General features: G+C 41.1%; 2 protein-coding genes across 3 annotated transcripts in view; both read left to right on the top strand.

Moving 5' to 3' along the window:
- The first annotated feature begins 321 nt into the window (after window positions 1–321).
- alyref (Aly/REF export factor) lies at window positions 322–3,439 on the top strand. 2 transcript variants are annotated; one of them, XM_084070944.1, is made up of 6 exons: window positions 322–720; window positions 2,198–2,344; window positions 2,463–2,610; window positions 2,699–2,765; window positions 2,857–3,046; window positions 3,196–3,439. In XM_084070944.1, exons 1-6 carry the CDS (start codon window positions 451–453, stop codon window positions 3,199–3,201), a joined length of 828 nt encoding a protein of 275 aa, XP_083927070.1. In that variant the 5' UTR covers window positions 322–450; the 3' UTR covers window positions 3,202–3,439. The 2 variants fall into 2 exon arrangements, with proteins under 2 accessions (XP_083927070.1, XP_083927069.1); XM_084070943.1 differs by having other exon boundaries at window positions 2,857–3,439.
- A 1,593-nt stretch (window positions 3,440–5,032) lies between these two features.
- Window positions 5,033–13,690, top strand: part of LOC311055680 (rho GDP-dissociation inhibitor 1-like) — a 28,326-nt gene continuing 19,668 nt past the window's right edge. The window contains exon 1 of the mRNA XM_084071946.1: window positions 5,033–5,118. The gene's annotated coding sequence lies outside the window, so the exon portion shown is untranslated. The remainder of the gene's footprint in view (window positions 5,119–13,690) is intronic.

The raw sequence follows: 13,690 nt of genomic DNA, 5'->3' as shown, positions 1-13,690 counted from the left end.
TGTAGATCGGCTATTTTCACAAGAAATGTATTTTTCAGATGGGGGCCCTCAGACAAATGTATAATAATGTGAGGGTCCTTGACTTGAAAATGAAACACTGGTTTAAACAACATTTAGGAAGCATTGAATTTGAGGCAAGCCCAAATATATATACTTAAGTAAGCCTAAATAAGCAACTACGCAAGCACCAATATCTACAAGCAACTTAACAGAAAAACAAGCCCATTATCGCTTATAATAAGCGGACATGGCAACACTATACGCACCTCCCTCTATATAACCCAGCTGGCGCACGTCATTGATCATTCTCCATTGTAATTATTCCAGACAGACCGCTTAGAGAGAGATAGGGTTGCGTGTAGGTAGGGACCAAGGAAGAGGCTAGGGTGTACAGTACTACCATTTTCTATTTCATTCAAAAGTTTAGCTTTAGTAAGGCTCGGGCTCATAATGGCCGATAAAATGGATATGTCCTTAGACGACATTATCAAACAGAACAGGTCGCAGAGAGGAGGAGGAGGAGGCCGCGGTGGAAGAGGCCGTGGTGCTGGTCGTGGCGGCGGCGGCCGAGGAGCTGGCGGCGGTGGTGTCGGCCGTCTTGGAGGAGGAGGAGGAGGCCCCGGGGGAGGATTTGGCGGCCGGGGCGGCGGCTCCGGCCCCATGAGGGGACGACAGAGCCTCAACCGTGGCGGTCGAGGCAGACCGACGCCGTACAGCAGGGTATGAGCAAAGTTAGAGGAATCATGGGCAGAGAAACGGGAGAGCCTGAGAAATGCCTGGGCGACATCCTACTAAATCTTCACTAGCTACAACCGGCTAGCATGCTAGTCAACCACGAGTGTTTATCCTCCCATATAAAGAGGAACGCTCACTAGAATTGCGGTTAAAGCATTGAAATGGAAGTTGTGTGCATACTAGTCTGTCCTCTCCCCCCCCCCCAACCCGTTTGTGTTTTCATCCTTTTTTTTTCTTGGAGAAGAGGCTTTTGGAAGCGAGCTAGCTTGTCGGCCATGTTGGCTAGCATGCTAACGTTGGGATCGTCTGCTAATCTACACAAGGCCGTTGGCGGCGCCATTTTGAATCCTCAGATCTTGTGGTAGTCCTCAGCGGTCAGTAAGCAGTGCTTTCACCCCCTCCCAAGTGTTGAAGCGATGGCAAAAGGAAAAGGCACCTCCTCGCCGAGAAATGCATCAACAAAAAACGGAAGATGTACCTCCTCTATTGGAGCTTAGCGTGTGGTCCTGGTTGTCCCGACCGGGCGGCCTTTGTTTGGGAGTGGCTGGCGGGTTCACACGACACTGCCCGTCGGGTGGCTTTCAACCGGTGTGGCTGTTGATTGTGGCTGGAGGTGGAGCAGTGGACTTTTAACCCTCCTGATAGTGCTTATTTTAAACATACCGTCACTACTAGAGTGTGAATGAGTAACTAGTCTCTCCGGCTCCCAACCAAAATGGCGTGGTTTCAAAATGGACGCTCGCATAACCTGCCATTGCATAGTATGGATAGATGACCGTTTTTCCTAGCTTTATTTCGCTCCAGCCCTCACTCACGGACACTTCTTCCATTCGAGCCTTTTTATGGCTGTAAATGAACTCTTGGGCGGGCCAGGGACACCTCGAGCAACGCCGGAGGCAACGCTGTTGAGGACAACCAGTGTCTACCTGAGGATCATCTCCCTCGAGATGGCCGTCTGGGGAGGCGCAGATGGCAAGAGAAGAGTGGGAAAAATTGGTAGATGGGTGGGCAGTTAGTAGTGGTTTTGTATAGGCTTAGAAATTGTGGGGCTTCTGCCATAAGTAATATGGGGATTCTTCCATAAGTATGTGAATAATGTGTAGTGGTCAGTGTTGGATGTTAGTAACATTTGCCACCTACATTGTTTTTAATGGAACCATACATGATGCATAGCCCAGTTAACAGGAGCATGTATAAAAACTACTGTTTTAGTTCTTACTTCCAATGTATTTAATTTCTTTATGTATGAACTGATGTACTTGCACTGATAACCTGCATGTAGTAGTGATTGGGTGGGCAGAGAACATTCGGGACCTTCTTGGGGGGAGGGGGAGCTCTGTACACCGGCCCTGTTGGAAGTGGAGCCCCTGCTTGCCCCAACACCCGGCCGTGTGGACTCTGTGATTGACAGAGACAGGCGGGTCCTGAAGTCAGCAGGTGCGTTCTCTTTCATCTGTTGCAGCCTAAACAGCTTCCGGATAAGTGGCAGCATGACATGTTCGACAATGGCTACAATGCAGGCGGCGGCGGAGGAGGCGGCGGCGTGGAAACCGGAGGGAAGCTCCTTGTCTCAAACCTCGACTTTGGCGTCTCTGATGCAGATATCCAGGTACTGGCAGAGCCCTTTGTGATTTTGATGACCCAAGATGGGCTATATTTAACTATAAAAGCAAGCAATGCTTTTTGAAATGTTATGATCCTGACGTGGGTGTCTCATTCTTTCATAGGAACTTTTTGCCGAGTTTGGTACTCTGAAGAAGGCTGCTGTTCATTATGACCGGTCTGGAAGGAGTTTGGGGACTGCAGATGTCCACTTTGAGAGGAGGGCAGATGCCCTGAAGGCCATGAAACAGTACAACGGCGTGCCACTTGATGGTATGTCTAGCTTTCATAAGGCATGTCAACATGCTTTGGCCTCTTGACTTGACAAGTGAATAACTATTTGTCTTGTGTATGTTTTTAGGGCGCCCCATGAACATACAGCTTGTCACCTCACAGATTGATAACCAGCGGCGGCCTCCCATGCAGGGGTATGTGGCACCAACTAATCTGTTTATTAATTAAAACTGGCCTCACTAGTTTTCTTGACAGTTGTGTAATTGACTTTTTTTCCTTCCTTAGTATGAACAGAGGTGGCGGAGGCATGACTAGGCGTGTTGGTGGCTTTGGAGGCATGCAGAGAGGACGTGGAGGCCGCGGCGCAGGGGGACCCAGAGGCCGGGGGAGAGGTGGCCGTGGTGCTGGTGGTGGCCCCAAAGTGCAGCCTACTGCAGAAGAACTTGATGCCCAGCTAGATGCATACAATGCCAGGGTATGTTCAGTGATGGATGGCACATGTCTATTTTTTTTATTAAATTGACTGTATAAAGAGTTTCAGGGAAATAAGTGTATATTATGTCTTTTTTTTCAGCAACCTAATTTGTGTCTTTTTTTTGTCTCCTCATATGGACACCACTTAAGTGGTAGAGCCATTGTCCGGTTGTTTTCCCTTCCTGTCTGCACAGAAGGGCAGTTCAGCGTTGAAATGTGCAGGATATTTCGTGTACCTTGTTTTTCTCCTTTTAAATGCTCAGTGTTTTTTACCATTTATGTTTTTGAACAAAAAAACTGGTTTTGACTGTAGGTTAGGGGGTGGGGATTTCCCTTTGCCTATTCCTTTCCCCTGTAGTTTGTGTAATAAAACCTGCAGTACATATTAACCATATATTGACTCTGCGTTTGTTTGTTTTTATTGTTGAATTTTCATACGGTTAAAGGTATGTTAAGTGATTTACTTTGGTTAAAATAAGTGTTAAAAAGCTCTATAGTCTGATAGTAATCATTGCTAGATAGAGTGGTTGTCCTGTAAAAGGAGTCTCCTATGTCTCTCCAGCTCCTAAACAAAATGCGTTTTCAGTGCACTCTCCTGATTGACTTAAATTGTGTCACCTACCTGAAAATGTACTCTTGTTTACTAAAGAGCTGGAGACCCCTGTGACCGAATAAACGCTGTGTTGCAATGATTACTCTCAGAATATAATACTTTAACCTTAACAAAATTACCAAAAAAATCACACTGCTAAAGTATTTTAATGGTTATTGTTTCACACTAAATAAGTATAGTTGCAAGAAACAATGCAACATATAAGTCTCTCATTAAAAGTCTGACCTTTACTATTCCCATGAGGAATGTTTATACAGGTATGTTAGACTGGGTTAATAATGGGATGAATGCTAGTCTTAAAATACCTGACTCTGCTAGCTTTGCTCTCTTAAGCTAAAATATTGATAATACCAAATGGATGACAGAGTTCATTATCAAACTGCCTATATGTGCTGCCGAATTTGTAAGCCTAACTTCAGCAAAACAACTTGGGTGGAGATGGCCAATGAGAATGTGTTGTGTAACTAATGATACAATTAACAAACCATACACTTCAAAACGACAAATTGATTTCCGCTCAATCCAGAGTATTGGACACTTTTGAACGTCAGTATGTTACAACCACTAGATGGCAGCCTGCTTCTAAGAATGGGACTAACTTTGTTAGTTAGACAATCAAGTTTAGCTTATGAGTTGAGCTCGGTTGTGTAAAATAGTGATAGCATCGTACTACAGTCAACTCGTGTATCTCATATTCGATATTCCAATCACAAGGTTCCATGTAGACTGCTGGAAATCGTTTTAAGTATTTGAATTGGCTATTTTCTGAAGCACTAAGTGATTTAAACAAATGTATTGATTAGCTAATGAGGCATGTCTAGGTGGCAAACATAAAAACCATAAGCTTTGGGTATTGGTATTCCCGGAAGCTGCGATGACGAGCGCTGTGCGACTTAAAAAACGGATCTAAAGTTCCCACGAACAACGTTTCCTGTATGGCACTATTTGTTTAAATTAAAATGAAAGCATAACCGGTACACTTGTCCTACATTACAATGTTTTATTCTTAGAGAAGGTGAAAGTCTAAATGAAATGTAAGTTATACGATTCCTAACCAGTCTGCCGTTCCATTTGGGTGACCTGTTCAGTCTGACAAATACTTGGTCAATTTGACTTCATCTAGCAAGCTTAGTGAACTGTACAACATCGCAGTTATTGTGCAACCTGTGGATCCGTTGCTATTTTCAGTGAAAGCTTATCACACGATAACAGAAAAGATACTGGCATAGAGTCTTGAGAGACTCCGCTCAACCATATAGGGTTTGAGTGGTTAAAATTACTTAAATACATTCAAATCAAATCTAGCTTGCATCAATGCTTTTACTGTGAAAGTATTCCACCGGAAATGGTAGTGCTAATTGTGTGAGACTTGACATAGCAACAAGCTGGGGCTCGCATCGCCATTCAGACCATTTCAGAGGCGCGTATTCCAGCAGCATACTAACTACAGCAGCACAAAGGTAAGAGCCGACAACCATCGTTTAACTACACTCTTCAAAACCACGACTTTATGTTTGAAGAAGGTTTTTAGGGCTTGAGTTGCGGCTTGGCTGTTTTGGTTGGCAATTATAAGTCCATCTCTGGTCATAAATAAGACATTGTTAGTGAGGTTAGACACCCAACGAGGAACTTCCAACTCCGATGGTTTCCTCAACTGTGTCGCGTGTTGCTCTAGACATACTTTCATTGCCGTTGCACAGTAATCTGAACGGTTTTTATCATTATTAATGTTAGTATTTTCTGCGAAGTTGGATGGCAGTTGGAACAGCAGCCAACGTGAGCTATTAACCTGGATTTGATCTGTGAGATATGATCCTCCAGCCTGCATAGTGCTCAAGTGACATCAGTCGAGCCCTGTGGCCCAAGGGGTATTGTTGCTCAAGTATTGTTTATTTTACACCAATACATTGATAGCTGATAGGGGACGATGATTATTCATTTAAGTTATCTGAGAAGTTTGGTTTACCTCCGAAAATGTATGACTAGAGTTTATCATGGCGGCTATTAGTGTGTAAGTCACATTTTCTCTCACACTTCCTGGAACTGACATGGCTTTTCCATCGGTGGAGGAGTTTGAATGTTGGATTTCTAGATGATGGCTCAAGGCTCCTCCACACCCTGTCTGTGTCAAATCAACCATTTACTTACTAAGTACATGCACTCAAGTACTGTACTTTAGTAAAAATTTGAGGGGAATATATTACCTTTTTAAGGTACTATACTTTAGTTTTATTTCTTCTACTTTTACTCCACTACAAATATTTTAAAACTTTAGTTACTTCGTAGATTTTGATTATTATTATTATTACAAAACATACATTAACCACTTCAGCCCTATTTAAACATTGTCTATCTGAAAATAGCCGACCTGCAAGCTCACAACGCATCCTGATACACCACATTTTAGACAGAGGATAACTTGTTAAACGGGACATAATGCATAATGAGTCCTTTTACTTTTGGTACTATATTCGCCTTTACTCAAGTACATTTAGTTTACCTGACTTTTACTGTTTATGTAGTGTTTCTACATTGCAGTATTGATACTTATACTTAAGAAAAACAAATTGAATACTTTTTCCACCACTGTAAAAGACCCGTTCAGGCACTGTTGTTGAAAATGCTTGTATCCAATTGGTGTAGTGGTGTATGTCTGGAGAAATGTGTATATAATCTTGGCAAAAAGTTCCAACAGTGACCTGTGTAACATTCGCAGAAACGGTGACACGTACTCCGAATGCTGCCAACCTTGTTCATGTTGCTAGTGTTTGCAAAGTTCAAAGACTTCTGCTGCAGCTAATGTTTGTTCATAAATCCCATACTGAAGGGACAGGGGTTTCTTTCTTTTTTGTTTTTGAAGGAATTTATCGTTCTGAATGACCAACCAAGCAGAGTTCAGTCACTGTTTATGTGACTATCATTACTTTATTGCCTGCAACAACTTTCAAACAATACCCAATGATGACTTTAATAATTCCCATAGTGGAAATTATCAAACAGAAACAACCAAATACAGATATTAGAAATGTAAAACAAAGGAAAAAAAGTATCAATGTACTCAAAGTGGTGTTACAAGTGTGCTATATGTTATCTGGTTGTCACTGCTGCTGTGTAGCATTGGCTTACTGGAATCCTTTGTCTTTGCTTGTTTCCATTCGCCTCAACATATATTTCCAAATGGCTGTGGAGAGAGAAAAGTGCAGGTTGTTTTCTTGAGTTTTCCACTAGGCAGAGTTGAGAAGAGTCATAGGAGAATGCACGGCTGGTATAGTGCAAATGAATATTGAAACGGTTTCAAATATTCAGAATGAATGGGCTATATATTTAAACATTTATATTTGTGAGTTGTGACAACACTAAATGCAATGTCCACTGAAATATAAGAATACAGAGTATATACCTTTAGTATACCCTCCACTACGCTACTGACCGATCTGACATACTCAACCTTAAGTTAACGTTAGGCTGAATGTATTATAAAGGATTGCACTATAAACGATTGCACAACAGTTTACACAAGCCAGCTCTACACATAGCCTCCCTTTCCTTCCGTTGTGTGATGAATGACACAGTACTATATCAACTTGACTTATTTGACTTAAGCCCTTTGCTTTGTAGTATATCAAGTGGTTCCATAATCACTTAAGCCTTATTTTATAATTATAAACATAAAGAAAAACGTTACAAAAATGATATAGAAAGTAGTTAATAGTACGGAAGTTAAAGGCACTGTGTGTCTCTGACGGCACAAGAACCACAGCTGTGAAATCCCAGCATACAAACCAGATGTCATGTCACTAATCTGACCCCATCGGTAATTGTACAATTTGACAGACCACAAAGCAGTGCTGCATTTCCGCATTGTACTTTAATTCATATTTAACCAAAAGGATAATTTCCCTGACATCTGTGTAACTTAAAATAAATGCTACAAATTCAAGTGTGTGTTTGCTACAAGCTACTGATGACATATAAAGTGCAAAAGAAGATTCATACAGTTATTTTGTCTAATCATTCATGGACAGTGGGAACCCATTATGCCCATGAGGCATTGCGACTTTTATTTATTTATTTATTTAAAGTTATTTTGGGGACATTTTCAAGCCTTTAGTTTATTTGTCAGTGAAAGTGGAAAGAGACAGGAAATGGCAGGACAGAGAGATGGGGAAGGACATGTAGCAGGGCTGTCCAAGGACTGAGCCTCATGAAGACATTCACTCCTCTGCATCTGTAAAAAAGAGGGATACTTTCTATTCTACAAAAGTTCTATGCTAATACTGTTTTTCCGCACCTTTTGTCTTTTTGTCTTGTCTAGTTTTTTTGTTCACCTGTCATGAAGTGGCACGTCAGTGGCCCACAGGGAATACACACAGGGATACTTAGCAAGCCTTTGTACAAGATCCTTTATTGTTGCAATCAATATATAAGTAATGTATAAAGGGACTTAGGAGAGCACAATTCTTGGGTTTCGACTCAACATTGGAGCGATATGAAAAAATGGTAATACAATAGAAATGGCATTAAATAGCATTGCGAGCAGCTGGATGAGATCTTTCTTTGTTGTTAACTTCCTATTACAGTTAACTTCCTATTACCCTGTGGTCCATTAATAGCCAGCACATCAGTCAATCTGCCAGTTTCCTCCGTTTAACAAAAAACATCTCCTGTGGAAGTGAAAAGCTCACATTCAGGTCTTCATTACACACGCTAGCCTGTTGTTAATTAGCAGGCTAAATCTAGGCAAACGCATTGATTCGTTAACACTTTTAAAATGTGCTTTCATCATCATTGTATTATTATGGGATATATGCTTTTGTCCAGCCATTGTAATGCTATAATTGTGTCCTGCATTGTTCAGTTCTTCCTGTACCTCTACAGAGGCTGTTGCTGGGGGAGGCAGACAGAATGGAGGCATGTTTCTGAGTTGGGCTGGGTGATATGAATTCAAATCAGTATTGTGGATTATTTCAAACTTTTGCCTTGATTACGATCAATGAACAATTATTAAAAAAAAAAAAAATACCAGATCTACTTGTGATCTTTTAGATCGGCTATTTTCATACTCCACCATTGTACAACAAACAAAGTATGTTACAATGCAGGGTTAAGTTGACAATCTGACATAAGGAAAGAAAAAACGAGTTCTTAAATAATGATTTGATTTGAAGTAAGAGTTGGTTATTGCTTATAAATATCAGTTTCAATATATTTTCAGTTGATTGCCCAGCCCTATTTCTTAGAGTCTCTAGTAGAGCAGAAGGGAGAAGCTCTGACCTTTGAGCTGCCATAGTTGCTCCCCTATTCACTCCCTACTTCCTGGTGTTATTGTTGTATATACAATCTACATTTCTTAGTGAATCTATCATTGTTGTGGAGCATTTTGTTTATGATAAAGATAATAAAGATCGTTACATGACATTTTGATTTCCCAGTAATCCTGTTATCAATGCGCTGGCCTGTCAGTGGGCCGATGGCATTATTACACCAATCCTCTGTATTCCTTTATCCATCCATCCATCCAATAACTCTGAGAGCTTTCAGCGAATCTCTTAATTATGCCAACATTGTTCTTTTGAAGCAGTTTGTTTATGCTTAATGATGAAGATGATACAGATAGCTGTGTCATTCTGATTCCCCAGTAATAACCTGTTGCCAATGCAATGACAGTATTACACCAATCCTCAGTTTTCCTTTATTGTAACTCGGGAGTCGGGAGTGCTCTCAGCAAATCTCTTAGTTACACCAACATTGTTCTTGTGTAGCAGTTAACCGGTATGCTTAATGATGAAGATAATAAAGGTTGCTACGTTGCTTCCCCAGTAATATAACCTGCTGCCACGCTCTGGTCCGAGTATTATACCAATCTATCCTCAGTGTTCCTTTATACATTGTACCTCATAGAGTAACCAAATGGACCCCGAATGAGATTTCTAAACTGTACACTGCACTGGTCTCTTGTCTCAATGCAGCCATGTTCAGAATGCATGCTTGACCCTAACCAATAACCATGGTGAGACTTGGGTCGTGGAATTCTGGATCAATCAGCAATCGATGAGGCACATAGGAGTAGAGACAATATTCTAGGCGGTGATGATTATGCTTTATGTACATGATATCATGGTCAGAAGTACATTAACACTCATGTCAGCGGTACGGTAGTTCTGCCTCGAGCACAGGGATCATAGTTATACTGTCGCTGCTTCGAGGACAAACTGAACCATAACAAGATAGGCTGTACCAAAACAATGGCTATTGGGCCTAGTGGAGACATTTAGGCACTTACAAGCTGTCAAATATCATAATGTATTGTAGAAGTATTAAGTGATGGTAAAATATAAAGGTTAGATATAAGCAGCCATATGACTTCTTCCTCACTTGATTGACAAACGCCCTCATCAGAATTTTGTTGTTCTAAAAAGGCACATTAAGATACTTTATCAGTGTTTTCTTAAGCTAAGCATTTTTAAAACATGTTTTAAAGACCTTAACAAATACAACATCTTTTGAAAAACAGCATAAAATGATTACCTTAAGCATCCAAACATAACTTAAAGGAGTTGTTCACCCAAAAAAAAAAACGTATTTTCTATCAATTACACAACCCATGAAGCATTGACTTCATGGAGATTCTTTTGTTTTTAAGCGCATTCCTAAGCCAATAATTTGATGACCAGCGGAAAGATGCTGATGTCTCCGGTAGGAGACTCAGAGTCTCCTTTGAGTGTCCTACCGGAGAGACCGTCATCAAATTATTGGCTTAGGAATGTGACAAAAACAAAAAACTCTCCATGAATTCAACGCTTCATGGGTTGTGTAATTGATAGAAAATAAGTCATTTTCTGGGTGAACTACTCTTTTAACTTGTCTCACACCATGTTTTACCTATGAAGTTAAACATGTGGACTAAAATCTACTTTTCTGAATCGCCTTTCTTTTTAACCAAAATAACTCAGTTAACTCAATTGTTTTTTACTCTTAATGCATGTGTACAATTTATAACAAAAAGTGAAATTCATTTTGAACAACACCCAAATCAGAAAACACTGTCTCTCTTCCTCGATAATAGAGTGCATTGCATCAGCTTTGCCAACAGTTTCTGGTGCAAGGCGCTTTTTCTTTGTGCAGCACGACAGTAACCAGGAACATGCCCCTTGACGTTGCCATTGATTGACCCAGCATTTACTCTTTCCATTTATAGAACGGACCACAACATCCCCAGAACACGCTTAATCAAATGTAAAATCAGGCGCATCTGTCCTTGCAGATAAAATCAAGTGCACCTCTTTGAAGTGAAACCCTTTGCTGCACATTACATTACAATGTGTGGTTAAGCACTCTATAGGATGCGAGTCACTAGTGTCTCTCCAGGAAAAGGAAGCACCCCAATCACGTCGTGAAAGAAAGAAATCGCACGTACGGCTGCTGGCCTGCCACTATAGTGCACACTGTTAAGACTCGGCTAGCAGCGCTAACATAAAATGAATGAAAGACTGATGCCAATGTGCTCACGGTGTAGCATCAATCCGAATCCACACATCAGACACACAGATGAATCCAGTGCAGCGAAAAGGGAAGAACTGCAAAGGTTTAGGCACACTCACGAGAGCCTTACTGACAGGGAGGATCAAAGACACTGTGTGTATGTGTGTGTGAGAGAGAGACATCTGCAGCACAGCGCTAATGCCAAGAGACAGTGAGCACTGTGCAGGGGCCAATGGCTGCCAACTCAAGGCAGATTTTGAGCAAGTCTCAAGCGAATGTAAATTTCAGAACGTTGGACTCTGAAAATATTCTGTTTCCAGCCTAAACTAAATCTGAGATCAGTATGTTTGTACCTTGGTTTTGAAGAGGGCTACAGGCCAACGTGTGTCTTATTGGATTCCAGACTAATATGTTTGTAAGACCGCTTGTTGATGGTTGCTTCAGTCTGTGTGATGCGTTGAATTTTTCATTCTGCCGTCAGCCTGACTGACCCATCGCCTCATGCGTGTGCAAAGACAACGGTGTGAAGACAGCGCGGTCAGATGAGAGAATATAGCTTTGCAGTGCTATTGAAGACAGGAGATTTATGAACTTGTATCATCTAGCTCAGGGGTAGGCAACCTTAGGCACGGGTGCCAACATTGGCACAGGGGAGGGTAATCACTGGCACACTGGCGTGTGAGTGTGAGAGAGATGATTTTTGGTTTACAATCAAATATTTGTACAAATGTAGTCAATTAAATGAAGTCCCCTCACATCTGTATACAAATTACATCCTGCACATAATTCTACATTCATTCAAACTCTGACTGAGGAGGGAGTCTGGGAGATAGGTGGGTTATTGTCTAATGATCATCGTCCTGATATGAAAGAAAATACTACGAAAGAAGAGAAAAAAAGTTGTAAGTGTGTCATAATTAAACGTAATGTTGATATGCCACGCTGACTGTCAAGAAAATAAAAACATGGCACTTCATGTCAAAAAGGTTGCCGACCCCTGATCTAGCTTTTCCATGTTTCAATGTGTAGGGTGCAACAGTTAGTTAAACTAATTGATTTAATTGATTATAATAAAAGAGTAATCAATTTTAATTAATCACTTTGGGAGGAAATTGGGAACTTTCAACCAGGCATTCCTATTTTGGGCATGTCACAGGTAAAAACTTTCAAAAGTATAGTAGCTAAAATAGCAGATCTGTAAGTCGTTAATCAGATTTGTAATCGATTGAAAAATCTCCAAGAAAATGATCTGTAGTTGTAGCCCTAAACATGTGTGTAGAGGGTTTGCCAAATGTATTATTTTCTTCACACAAGATCCTGATAAGTCCCTGTGCTGTAGACCAGACCACTCACTGTTTACTTTAAGAAGGCTTATGTTATCATCTCTGTCTCAGAAGGGCACACTGTATCATCTCTGTCTCAGAGGGGCACACTGAACTCAGTAATTGATCTTTTCAGCTTCCCGAGGACACCAAAAACGGCTCACTTGGGCATCTTGTGAAGCTTGTGCTGTTTTTGGCGTGAGACTCCCCATCGGACGACTAAATATACAGTAAATCTGGCTTAAGAGGTTTCATCTGGGGAATCCTCTTGATTTGTGACCACTGACACTTCTAAACACCCCTACCACCTCATTAGACGTAATCCTGACCTCTGTACTTTTCTTGTTGTGTTGCTAAGAGACAGTCGCCTAATCTCCCGTCAGCTCCTCCAAAACCCCTGGTGTTTTTTAATGGTGAGCTCCTGAGCCATCTGAGCAGATTATCTCGCTCTTGGTGCCCTGTGCTCACCGGAGGCAGGCCTGTCACAATTATTACATAATCGCCTGACCACAATTATTTGAGCTAATTGCAATTATAATCGTTGAGAATCATTTCCATTCAAAAACAGCTGGATGAAACAAATTAACACAAATGTCATACTTCCATCATTATTTCCATATCGTTGTCCTGGCTCATATAAACACTTTCAAGCTGGCGTCACTCTTTTGGGCTTTTAGGGCATTTAAGATTTTCATACGTTTTACACAATAGTAATCTACAAGCTCACAAAACCCCGATGTGACACATTTGTAGATCTCACAGCTTGTAGATCTCTATTTTTTACTTTTTTTTTGTGGGACAAAATGATGAAGAATATATGGCCTGTTTTGATCATATTTCTTTTTACTGGTTATTGTTAGTCATTTCTTTGCACATTTAAATTCTTTGTCATAATCTGCCCTGTGCAATTTCTGTTTACAAAAGCTTAAAGGCAAACGGAAATGTATTTATGTATTGCCAAAAACGATCGTCATGATCTAAAATGTCATGACAGCCCTAACCGGATGCAGCGTTGAGCGGGTAATGTGGAGAGAAGCATGAGGTTGAGAGGTTCAACAGGAGGTGTTTTTCTTTCTTTTTTTTTTTTTATCATTGTGAGGATGATGACCCCAGAGTCTTCCTCCTGGAAGTGGTGCAGCTGAACAATGGCTAGGCCTATGTATGGCTCTGTCAGCCTAGCATGCAGCAACTTTGTTTGTCTGAGCTGCCTGACCCCGAAGGAGGAATG

The sequence above is a fragment of the Gymnoscopelus microlampas genome (genome assembly GCF_963454915.1).
Source record: "Gymnoscopelus microlampas genome assembly, chromosome: 11".
Taxonomy (NCBI): domain Eukaryota; kingdom Metazoa; phylum Chordata; class Actinopteri; order Myctophiformes; family Myctophidae; genus Gymnoscopelus; species Gymnoscopelus microlampas.
Note: the sequence above shows the minus strand (reverse complement) of the source record. Positions and strands in the feature narration are given on the sequence as shown.